The sequence below is a fragment of the Ctenopharyngodon idella genome, chromosome 3, assembly GCF_019924925.1.
Source record: "Ctenopharyngodon idella isolate HZGC_01 chromosome 3, HZGC01, whole genome shotgun sequence".
In the NCBI taxonomy this organism is placed as follows: domain Eukaryota; kingdom Metazoa; phylum Chordata; class Actinopteri; order Cypriniformes; family Xenocyprididae; genus Ctenopharyngodon; species Ctenopharyngodon idella.
Genome location: NC_067222.1, coordinates 3,886,523 through 3,899,720, shown reverse-complemented (window position 1 = coordinate 3,899,720; position 13,198 = coordinate 3,886,523). Strand labels below are relative to the sequence as shown.

At 41.5% G+C, this 13,198-nt stretch overlaps 1 protein-coding gene across 1 annotated transcript in view; it reads left to right on the top strand.

Annotated features, from left to right (window-relative positions):
• LOC127509341 (nuclear factor 7, brain-like) overlaps positions 1-13,198 on the top strand; it is a 101,915-nt gene that overhangs the window by 1,398 nt on the left and 87,319 nt on the right. The window contains exon 2 of the mRNA XM_051887968.1: positions 408-503. Within this exon, the coding sequence (XP_051743928.1) occupies positions 408-503 (96 nt within the window). The remainder of the gene's footprint in view (positions 1-407; positions 504-13,198) is intronic.

Sequence of the window (13,198 nt, the reverse complement as noted above, 5' to 3'; positions counted from 1 at the left end):
CATGTTCTCCATGTGTATGTGTGGGTTTCCTCTATGTGATCCGGTTTCCCCAACAATCCAAAAAAAAACAAAAAAAAAAACATGCTGTATAAATGAATTGGAGACACTAAAATTGTCTATAGTGTGAATGAGAGTGTGAATGTATGTAAGCCCAGCGATAGACTGGCCATCCATCCAGGGTGTTCCCCGCCTATGGCCCAAGACGCTGGTATAGGTTCCAGCTTCACTGCAACCTTGCAGAGGATAAAGGTGGTTTAAAGAATATATGGAGGGATGGATGGATGGATGGTGAGAATTACATATGACGATTAAAACTTAAATCATAAATATGATGTACAAATGTGTCCGTACCATGAACATATTACAGAAATCTCTGGTGTCTTATAGATTTTCTCTTTAAATTCCAGGATGAGCTCAATACAGCACTGAAGTCCTTACAAGAGAAACTGAAACACAAAGAAAACAGTAAACGAAACTTTGAGAAAACAGTTCAACACATCAAGGTAAGGATTCATTCTTTTGATATATGTACAAGTTGAGCAGCTGAACTGGTTTGTTTGACACAATTACATGTTCCTTTATTGACTGAAACACACACATTTGCGTCATTTGCGTATAACGATGATCAGGCAGAGATGCCTCTCAGCTTGTTATTCAGCAGTGGCCGGGACTAATGTGTGAGCAATAATCCCAATGGCTAGAGCTCAAATTCACACAGTAAATTCCCCCGTGTTGAATTAACACCACTTGGTGTTCATATGGGAACCACCAGCAGGGTGTTAAAAGTAACACTGAAGCAGCGTTCCCACAGCGTATTTAAAAATTACAAATCAGAATGTCTGATATGTGCCAACAATATATTTTAAGTGAAAGTCTATTAATATCAAATAACTACTTTTGATCAGTTATGACATTAGTCAAACCATGATTAAAACCTTATCATCTGATTGCCGTTATTCATGGTTTCTTTTGTACTAAATTACATTTTTTTGGTAAACACTGTTACAAAAACCACAAACTGACATCAAGATTCAAACTGCCCAACTAATAATGGTGACCACAATGGTGACCAAACATTTCCAATAAAACGTCAACATCTAAGGGTGTACTCACACTAGGCACGGTTGCTCTGAACCGAGCCCGAGCGCGATTGTCCCCCCTCCCCACTCCCCCGGTGGCCTGCACTCACACTTGCACTTAACGTTCCGGACCGGAGCACGCTTACATCATATACGATGCAACTCTTTGAATGGAAGAAAACAGGAAGAAATGCAGTTTCTGTCTAATATATTTATTATTTATGACGCGCAGCAATTTTCACTTGCACGTATCAGAGAATTATTAAAGGCAGCTGACGTTAATGGAGGAATTTGCAGCTTTACTCGCAGACTACAATTCCTGGTCATCAATAAGTTGAGAAGCAGACCCGTTATAAACCCAAATACACTCGAATTAATTACATGAATTGATAAGTGTACTATCAGAGTAGTAATAAAGATGTTTGCCGTCGTAATGATGACAGTAGCGCACACAAAACTAGTAGCTGTTCCGTGCTCCAGCACGGTTAGCGCTCACACTGCATGCGAACCGCGCTCGAGCCCAACCAAACCGCGCTCTGGCCCATCTCTTCCAAGTGGGCCAGGGACGGATAAACGAACCGCACCCGGGCACGGAACGGAGTGATCACACTTGTCAAACGAACCGGTCTTTGGGGGTCAAACGCGCTCGGGCATGGGTCAGAGCGCCTAGTGTGAGTACACCCTAAACCTCTGTTAATTCTTAAAAGGAACTGTAGACGAATGACAGAAATAAAGTCAGTCTGGTTGTAATAAGAGAGATTTAATGTCTTTTCAGTTGGGTGTGGTTGAAGTCAGTTATAGTTCTTTTGTTCCTCTTTCCTTCAGTGATTGTGCTTGTTATCATCAGGTGTCTTCAGTAATCGAACAATCATCACAAAATCAATCACTTAATTGTCTAATTAACTCTAACACTGCTTCGGTGTTACTTTTAACACCCTGTTAGTGGTTCCCATATGAACAGCGAACTGTGTTAATTTAACACTGGGGAATTTACTGTGCAGCCCCGTTAACACCACCAGCGGCATGCAGCGACATGATCCCATTAATTTCAATGCATTCAATGAGTTAGCATCATCCAGCGACATGAACAACTGTGACTGTTGGCAACAGGATGTAGGTGTTTCTAATGACGCGACAAAGTTGCGATGTTTAACTTTATGCAAATGAAGAGCGACTTTCGGGCAAGGCAAACAATAAGTGAAGTCAGTGGCACACACGTGATCCATTACTACATCCTGTAGTGGAGTGTTGGCGGCAAATGGAGGAGATAGTAATTTTAGCGGACAGCAACAATTGATAATATATGTCTTTTCCCACCAAAATGTTTGTTTTTAGTGGCAAGAAAGCTGATTTGTTTTTTACAACATGGAGTAACATCCATGAATGTCATTCACAAACGTTACTAGGCAACCAGTTTTGGAAACGCCCAATAACGATCTGAACCGCCACGCACTGCCGACATGCTGTGACAAAGTCACTGGCAGTGTGAACACAACTTTCCGCGTTTTCATTTGGGCGAACGCAGACAATGTGATTAATATTCTTGAGCCCGACAACCTGTATTCTTTGAACAACATTCTTCGATTGTCCTTTAAATATCAAGGATCACTAACTATCTGACTATTTATGTTACAATCATGTAGTGCTGCAGCAGGGATGAGTCATAAACAGACTTCTACGAAAATAGGATCTTTATTCAACAAGGGAACAGAACAGCGAACACGTTTAACCACCATACAAACAACAAGAACGGACAAGGAGTGCAAGGAGTGAGTCCAACATAAAGGGTGTGCTGATGACGATGGACAGGTGCAGGGAATCCAGGGAGAGCGGGAAAGCTGATGAGGGAAGTGAGTTCAGGTGTGGAACAGGGAGGAGCATGGGAAAAGGACTCCAGGACAGGTGTGACTGTAACAATTTAACTATCACTAACTATTTAAAATTAGCTTTAAGGTTCAGTAGGTGTTCTGGGAAAATGCTAACTTTAGCCTGCTAACATTGAAAGTGTACGTCCCACCCTCTTTGCAAATCACCGTCCAAAGCCATGCCTCCTCCAAAATATCTGGTGATGTTGGCCTTAAAAATCCATGACCCAAAGGTGTGGATATTGTAGTTTGCTCGTAAATTTCACAACATAAAAATAGTTCCCGATTAGACACTGGGTGCTGCTGTCGTTGAGCTAATTAGTAAAGGTACACAAACTGCATATGCTACATTATATGTTACTATCAAAACACATCAAAATCAAATCATACCCTGTACCTACCTGTCCAAAATAAATACTGCAACCATAGCATCATCTTTCCCTTTGACTCCCACAGTTGTCTCCAGCATGGAAAAGCAACACCGATATTAATTTGGGGTTCTAGCTCTTTTATGAGCCAGCCTTTTTTCATTGTAGCTCTTTCTAAGACTGTCTTTCTTTTGGTCGATACTTTTCCAGTGCCACTTGTTGTCGGTTCAGAAGGAAAGTTAGGTTGTTGCTGTTTGCCTATCAACAACTGACTCAACTGACTCTGCACCACTGCGCAGCCTGCGTGAACAGGCTGCTCACTGGTATATGCAAACACACATTGACCGACAGGGAACAGATGCTATTGGACTGAACGCAATGATTGAAGGAACATTTTATGCCTTCTACAGTTGGTATATATTTATAAAAATACATTTAGACTGCTTAACATAGTGATTGCTATTAGGATATGAGGAGACTTTCAACCAGCATAACAAAAAAATGTTTCTGAAGAGAATCTCCTATTGCACCCTTAAGGCTGCATGCTACAGCAAAATCCTAATGAACATCGCTCTGAATGTAGTGCACCAGTCGTATGCGTCTGCACTACAGAGTCTTAAAATAACACTGAAGCAGTGCAGGAGTTAATTCGATTTTTAAGTGATGATTGACCATTAGTGATGACTCACTGAAGGAAAGAAGAACAAACATTTGAAGTCACCAATGTGGTGATCGGTATTTCCTGAAGTTGGGCTCTTGACTCTTGAATGTTTTTTTTAGTTTTTCTCTGGCTGCTTAACAGTGTAAAACACTTTTATTGCATCAGAAAGAGTCAAGACAGAACAGAATATTGGTTGGAAATTAATGTCTTCTTGAAGTTGTCCGATTCATTAATTACAACTGAATCACTGAAGTGTGTTTTCTTACTAATTTGTTCATATATTGTGCCAGTCAGATATTCTGGAACATGGTCAAAACATTGTGAGTGTAAGGTTGAAAATATCCAAAGATATTTTAAAATGAACAAAGACATTTGCTTTACTGTTTCAACCCCCTCTCTCCTGCTACAAGGGCCATTTGGAAGGCACAAAGGTGTTGATAGTGATCAAGGCCTGTATGCCAAGATGGGTGTACATCGGGGGTCTACAAATTGTCACACCTTTAGTACAGTGGGGGAAGTTTTAATCTTCTGATTGGTCAGTTTGAATGTCTCACTTTTGGGTTTCAGTCACGTGGTCAAGGAAGTGATAAAAGAAAATTGTAACTGTTGCTCTGGCTCTTTGATTCATGGCTTTTCTTGGGCATTCTCTGGCCCTCTCTCTCTCTCTCTCTCTCTCTCTCTCTCTCTCTGGTAACTTTTTACATACATGCTGGGTACGATTAATGGTATATGATTTTATCATCTCATACATCTATTTTGTAATTATTTTAAGTGTAACCATAATCAGATATTGTCATTAAACTCTTTCTATTACAAATGATGTGCTAACTAGTTTTTTTGATTTAGTATTAACATTAATGTGTTCCCTATTGCATTACAATATTGTCACACTATAGCAACGCTCTCCCACATATTTTGCTATTATAACTGCGCTTATTTCCGTCATTGTTATAAGTTGCAGTGGGTGGTAATAGACAAGAAATGTACAGTTTCTTGCAGAAACCCTACTGCCTGAACCCCTGTAGGAGGTCCACCCTTACAGGTGGAGCCGAAACCTGGGATCCCTTGCAGTGAGTTTCTGAAATTTTCTTTGATCAGTCATCAGAATGAGGACATTTTTTCACAGTTGATCTTGTGAATGGATTAAATCTGACCTTCTCACCAAGGAATTTAAGTCTGTTTTAATTGTTTAATGGTATGATACTCAGATCTCCTCAGAGATAGAAGGGAAAATTTCTGAAAAGAGTGACATATTGTTTGCTTTATGGAGCAAAAAAGTTGAGCCTATCTTGTATGGCCAATACATACTAAAAAATCTAAATTCAGATGATGACATGCTCGCATATCGGGACATAATTGGTAAACATCAAAAGAAGTCAAAACATGGTGAAATCATTAAGGCTTTAAACTACATGCGTTATAAATGGCTACATGAGTTAACAACATTTCTATCTTCATTTATGGATGTTAAATATGAAGAAGTGCATTCTAAAAATGCAGAGGTACAAAAGTGTGAGGCAAAGATACAAGATCTTCAATCACAGCTAGATAATTTACTAGCTGAACAGTTAGCTCTGACTGAAAAGTGTAAAAAACACAAAGAGACCATTGCAGATCTCAAGGCAAAGCTAAATGCTCAAAAGTCTCCCAAAACGCTTAACAGCGATGGGACTAAAAAGCATGCTCACTTCTTAGATGAGGTGACTTGTTCTAATGAATCTGGAATGTTTTGTTCAGAGGCCACTGCTCAATAAAGTGTGCCTATTTCAGTTCTTAAGGTGATGCAGCACCGTAATAGCGCAGAGTCATGTACCAGAACGCATGATGTACAAGCATTAGAGAGTCATAAAAATTTTGAGAATCAGGAGAACACAGCAAACAACCCTGTGGCAAAGAGAGCAGGTTTTGCAGTTCCTGTCAGAAAATAGGCCATACAGAGGAAAAATGCTGGTCACTGGGTAGGGGTAGACCACTACCTTATTTTCAGAAAAACAGGAAACCACATTCTAAGGGCAAAGATCAACGCTCAATTGCAAGTAAAACTCTTAGTGAGTTAAATACATTGTTCATACAAGGCCTCCAACTATTAACTTCACTTGCTAGTGGATTAGCAGCCCAATAGCAATAAGTTTAATAGTTAAACATCCAAATTGCAATGATCCTGTTTGTATTTTCAAATTTGTAATTGTGCTAAACACATTGTGCTCATAGAACACACATTAAAGTTGTTTGTGATACTACATGTACACATAGACTAGCTGAGTTTATTCTTTAAAACACATGATTGCTTTACTGTAAGTGTTGTATGAAACACTTAGATTAGAGGTTGTAGATGTTATCCATTCTAGACCATGTATCTTGTGTAAACTGGAATAATTGTAGTACTGGAATTGTATAGCAATTTCAAGTTGCATGTGTGACTATGTTGAATTTGTTTGTCTCCTAAGTGGAACACTCTGCTATTAGCTGCAGTAAAACCATGTACAGGAGCATAGAATTACCATGTGGCTACAACGTGATTCACAATTGCATTAAACATGAAAATGCTTTCCTTACAGCAGGATTCAGTAACTCTGAACTTTTGCACTTTATCATGCTCCTTAACAAAAATTGGTTTGGAAAGATTTTGAGCCAAATCACACCTCATACCCACATTTTCAAGCTGGCTCTCTGTTACAACAACAAGACCAAATTTGCATCACAATTGTAAAACTTTCTCACCTTTGTTTGGAGCATGATTGCATTTACACATAGCCACAGCTAAATGCAGCCACATAGATTTGATCTTCACACACAGTCAAATCTACATATGCCTCACAAAATGTATGCATACAGTGTTAAGTCTTTACATCTAGACTGCACTATAACTGTGAACTTCATCCAGTTGTTTTGTTTTGTTTTTTCTTTGGATTTACTAAAACACTTAATTTATCATTTGTCTCACCAAGTTAAATATCAAAATGTATGTTAGTATTTCTCATTCTTACAAAAATGTGTATTGTCATGAATGCCTTTGAAACATTCCTGAAAATTATTTGATTTATTCTTATTTGTATTTTGTCCATTTGACTTGCAACAATGTTTTTGGACATTATTTCAATTGACTCTATGTATTTGGTGAATACTGAATATTTTGCTGATACTCTTCATGAAAAAGGAGGGTTTTAAACCAACATTTGTTGTTTTGTTATTATGCAATTTATTTCAAAGTTTCCAGAAACAATGTGAGAGCTTGAAAGATCTTCTTTTATTCTCACCTTGACCACTTTATCAAGTATATCGATTTGAGGGCTTATTGCCAGAGACAAATTTAATCTGACCACATCAAACCTCTGACCAATGACAAATGCTGTATGAATGCTTTTGCTGTTTGTTGTGCTATATGTGCTTTTAAATCACAGGATCCCTGCTGCCAAAGTTCAAATCCTGTATCTTTTCTCAAAAGAGGGACAACTGAGTTCTACCATTAAGCCCCGGGTATACTTCAGCCGTCCGCGTTCGTGCACCGTCCGCATGACATAATTTTCGTTATGCGGAGGGCTCGCGGCCGGCCGCACACCCCGTCTGCGTGCAGCCCAAATTTTGAGACCGCGCGGACAGTGCACGTGCAACAGCGCATGTGCAAGCAGGAAAGAAGATTCCACTAGGTGGCAATACGCACAGTAGTGAGCACAATGTGCAGTCGTCGAAGAAGAGTGTGTGAAGAGTGATTCAAAAATAAGACGAGTAAACTCAAAAGCATGCCTTCTCCATCGTTTTTGATTCCTGTTCTCTTGGTGTATTTTCTGAACTATGCTGCAATGGTGGATGCACTATTTTTCTTCTCCGATCCTGCCCAGCGAATATCCGGTCGATGACACGATGTCTGGTAATAGTACAGAAAAAAAATTGCACTGCGCATGTGTTGAACTCGGTCATCCGCGCGCATCCTTGGTTTGGTATACTTTGAAAGATGCGCGGATGCGACTGCGCGTGTGACGCGTCCGGGCGCGGAAAGTGAAGTATACTCAGGGCTTTATAAGTGCCTGATTCTTGTGGAGGTGTAAAGTGTTCGATGGATGATTTGCATATCAATGAACGGTGCAACACCATTCGATGAAAATCTCGCACAGGACTGAAAGGAGAACAAAGACTGAAGACTGACCAACTGCTATTGCAACAAGTCTGGACAAGAAGTCTGAAGATGACATCTACACACAACAGAAAGCATGTCTGGACTGTGCTACCTTTGGACTCCATGAGTGTGGCCAACGGTGCCAAGAGGGGATTTGTAAGGTTGAAAATATCCAAAGATATTTTAAAATGAACAAAGACATTTGCTTTACGGTTTCAACCCCCTCTCTCTTGCTACAAGGGCAATTTGGAAGGCACAAAGGTGTTGATAGTGATCAAGGCCTGTATACCAAGATGTGTGTACATCGGCGATCTACAAATTGTCACACCTTTAGTACAGTGGGGGAAGTTTTAATCTTCTGATTGGTCAGTTTGTGTAACGTATGGAGCGGGACAACAGAGTTGGAGATCCAGGCTTTATTTACAGGAGAGCATAGTCGTACAGGCAGTAGGTCAAACACCAGCAAACAGTAACAAGAAGGCCAGGCAAAAGAGTAGTCCAAACACAGGCAATGGTCAAGGCAGGCAGCAAACGATCATAAACAAGGAATCAGTCCAGGGTCAAAAACACAGGCTTGGCTAGGCAGAACAAGGAACAGATGGAAATACACGGAAACAAGGCAGAAACAATACTCAGCAATGTGTGTGTGAGTGCCGCTTATAAAGGGTCACTGATGGGAAACAGGTGTGAGTGCATGATTGGTTCCTAGGTGGGGGATTGTGGGAAATGGAGTCCATATGAAGAAAATAGAACACTGACCCAGGGCACATGTAACAGAGCCCCCCCCCTCAAAGGAGTGGCTTCCAGACACTCCTAAACAGCCCAGGAGGGAGGTGGAGCAGAGGCGGAACAGGGGGCGGGATGGAGGGCCAGGTCCGTGGAAAGGAAGGCGGCCTGGAGACTGAGGCAGGGCAGACAGCCAGGGCGAAGAAGGTTGGACAGACGGCCAGGTAGACAGGCTTGAAGACCCCCACCGCGGAGCAGACGACCACCAAAGCAGTTCAGATGGGCTTGAAGACCCCCACGGCGGAGCAGACGACCACCACTGCAGGTCAGATGGGCTTGAAGACCCCCACAGCAGAGCAGACGACCGTCAGAGCAGTTCAGATGGGCTTGAAGACCCCCACGGCGGAGCAGATGACCACCACTGCAGCTCAGATGGGCTTGAAGACCCCCACGGCGGAGCAGACGACCACAACAGCAGATCAGGTAGCACTGGGAACCAACATGGCTGAACAGGAGAAACTGAAACATGAATCACAGAGAGGTTAGCATTGGCCATTAGGGCCATGACAGTACAGGCAGGGAGCTCAGAAAAGCCCTCCAGGGCTCTAACTGGAACGTCCTCTCTGGTCATGTAGCGGTGAGCAGACAGTTCAGGAACAACCTCCGCGGTTGCGTCGGGACAAACAGACAGTTCTGGTACGACCTCTGCGGTCATGTCGAGGCAGACAGGAAACTCAGAGACCACCTCCATAGTCATGTCAAGGCAGACAGGAAACTCAGGGACGACCACGAGGCTGGATTCTAGGACTGGGACAGACACTGGACTGGACTCATGGACAGAGGTGGACTCAGGAATGGACTCATATATTGAAGCAAGCTCAGGAGCAGATTCATGGACTGGAGCGGGCTCTGGAGCGCATTCATAGACTGGAGCGGGCTCTGGAGCGCATTCATAGACTGGAGCGGGCTCTGGAGCGCATTCATAGACTGGAGCGGGCTCTGGAGCGCATTCATAGACTGGAGCGGGCTCTGGAGCGCATTCATAGACTGGAGCGGGCTCTGGAGCGCATTCATAGACTGGAGCGGGCTCTGGAGCGCATTCATAGACTGGAGCGGGCTCTGGAGCGCATTCATAGACTGGAGCGGGCTCTGGAGCGCATTCATAGACTGGAGCGGGCTCTGGAGCGCATTCATAGACTGGAGCGGGCTCTGGAGCGCATTCATAGACTGGAGCGGGCTCTGGAGCGCATTCATAGACTGGAGCGGGCTCTGGAGCGCATTCATAGACTGGAGCGGGCTCTGGAGCGCATTCATAGACTGAGGGCCCAGGCGTGGCAGCCATCTCGGCTGAGGGCTCTAGAAGATCTGCTGAGATGTGACGAGGCTCTGGAATGGCTGCTAATACAGGAACAGACTCCGATGCAGCCATCACATGAACAGGCTCTGGTGAGGGAATTACTGGGTTTGGAGGTGCAGAGAGTATCAGGGTCGCAATAATCAGAGTGGAAGGCATAGAACTTTGCAACGGTACAAGCTCCGCTGCCACCGTAGCTTGTTGAAGTTGCCCCTCCCCCCCAAAATTCTTTGGGTTCTTAAAGTTCTCTTCTTCCCCCACAGTGAACGATGAACCACACAAAATTAGGGTATAGTCCATAAAGTCTCTTAGACTACAATTAAACTTCCCTTCAGGAAACCAGGATTTTATGGGCTCATTTAGTCCAAAACAGAAAATGTCTTTCAAAGCCACATCGTCAAATGGAACTTGAAATGATAACTCACAGAATTGGTGAACATATTCCTCAATGGATAAGTCTCTTTGCCGAAGGCATAGTAGCTGGTCGACTGGATCCATGGTTGAACTGGAAACGCTCATAAAAGCCGCTGGATCTTGGTATGGCTGAGTATTCTGTAACGTATGGAGCGGGACAACGGAGTTGGAGATCCACGTGCAGGCTTTATTTACAGGAGAGCGTAGTCATACAGGCAGTAGGTCAAACACCAGCAAACAGTAACAAGAACGCCAGGCAAAAGAGTAGTCCAAACACAGGCAATGGTCAAGGCAGGCAGCAAACGATCATAAACAAGGAATCAGTCCAGGGTCAAAAACACAGGCTAGGCTAGTCAGAACAAGGAACAGACAGAAATACGCAGAAACAATACTCATAAAGGGTCACTGATGGGAAACAGGTGTGAGTGCATGATTGGTTCCTAGGTGGGGGATTGTGGGAAATGGAGTCCATATGAAGAAAATAGCACGTAAGTGTTTTGCTTAATATCTGTTCTGGGTCAGTTGCTTTGTTTATTATTTGCTGCTAGGAAAGATTAATTTCAAATCTGCACTTGTCCTATTTTCTACCTTGACTATAATTGTATTTTAATTGTACTTGTTTAGAATAACAGCCGCGTTTGTGAGCACTTCTTGTGTCTATTTGCCTTGTCATGACGACTCGCTTATTGTATTCCTCACTTGTAAGTCGCTTTGGATAAAAGCGTCTGCCAAATGAATAAATGTAAATGTAAATGTAAATAGAACATGGACCCAGGGCACATGTAACAGTTTGAATGTCTCACATTTGGGTTTCAGTCACATGGTCAAGGAAGGGATAAAAGAAGATTGTAACTGTTGCTCTGGCTCTTTGATTCTTGGTTTTTCTTGGGCATTCTCTGGCCCTCTCTCTCACTCTTTCTCTCTCTCTCTATCTTTCAGGTAACTTTTTACATACATGCTGGGTATGATTAATGGTATATGATTTTATAATTTCATGCATCTATTTTGTAATTATTTTAAGTGTAACCATAATCAGATATTGTCATTAAACCCTTTCTGTTACAAATGATGTGCTAACTAGTTTTGATTTAGTATTAACATTAACATGCTCCCTATTGCAATACAATATTGTCACACTATAGCAACGATATAGCAGCCTGTAGAACTATAGCAGCCTGAACCCCTGTAGGAGGTCCACCATTACATGAGTGTCACATGTTTTGATTTGAGTTTCATTTGGTGACTTTTTCTGTTTGCTCTGTGCCTGTTCTCCTGATTTCCTAGTTTGTCACCTAGGCATCTCATTAGTTAATCATTGTTCCAGCTGTTCCTGTTTAGTTCCCTCATTTACTATTTGTATACTCCCTGTTCTGTTCATTCCTTTGTCAGTTATTGTCTCAGATTATGTGTTGTGTTACTTCTATGTTTTCCAGTAAAGACTATTTGAAGTGTTCCTAGTTGTTTGTATTATTTATTCCTTAACAACATGTGACAGTGAGCAGGAAGTTATTAACTACAGACACACACAGACATCAGCAATCGTCATAGGAAACCCAACAATGGTGACATGCATCATGCTGCAGTGCATCATGGGTACCAACATACAAAACTAGTTCAAGTGGCTCCTAGCATGCACTGTGGCATGGATAAATTATGCAGCTGGATTCTAATTACAGTTGAATATTTTTTGATTGTCACAATTGTTTGCATGATGAGTGTTGATGTCTTAAGTGCATCTTAAGTTTTGCATAACAGAGATTGTAGCATTTTTGCACACAGTTTTATTCAGTATTACAAGTGATTTTTGTATCACAACAACTGAATTTATAACTTTTTTATTAATTAATTCTACAACTTCCTAACTATTAGGCAATCATGAAACTACAAGGGACACAGATGTCTAAACCACAGTCAGTCATTTTACTGCTACATGCATGTTGCTGTGGTTTATCATCAATCTCTTTTTTGAGCAATGCAAAATGTTTCTAAAAACATTTGCAAATGCTGAAACAGAACAGTCAAGAGCCCTACTAAAGCAAACACTGATCACTATAATGGTGATGAAACTTAAAACAAAACTTATTTTCATCCAAACATCCACATCTAAATCCCTGTTTATCTCAATAAGAACTTTTGCACATGTATGAAAGAACCAAACTGGTTTGTAATAATTAAAGCTGGTAATGGTGTTTTTTGGAGTTGTTAAATCATCCTCTGCTGAGATCTTGAGAGATTTAATGTCTAAGGCTGTGGCTGGAAATGAGATGTAGTTTCTGTTCTTGTTTTTTCTCTTTCCTTCAGTGCTTGTTAACAGCAGGTGTTTGAATGTTTCAGGAACATCATACTAAAAATTATTAACATTAAGGAAACTGGACATTTTTATGTTCTTGGAATGTTACAAATCAACATTCCTAGAATGCACTAACATTAAGAAAACTGGACATTTAATGTTCCCATAACCAAAACTGAACATTTGGAAAATGTTTTTAGAACTAACATTTGTTAGCTGCTCAGTTCATTTGCTCTGCTTTCAAATAATATCACATAAGAATGTATCTTCTTTAAAAGCCATTTAAAAATGTGTTGTTTTATGAAGAGAGGCGGATGCGATTCATGT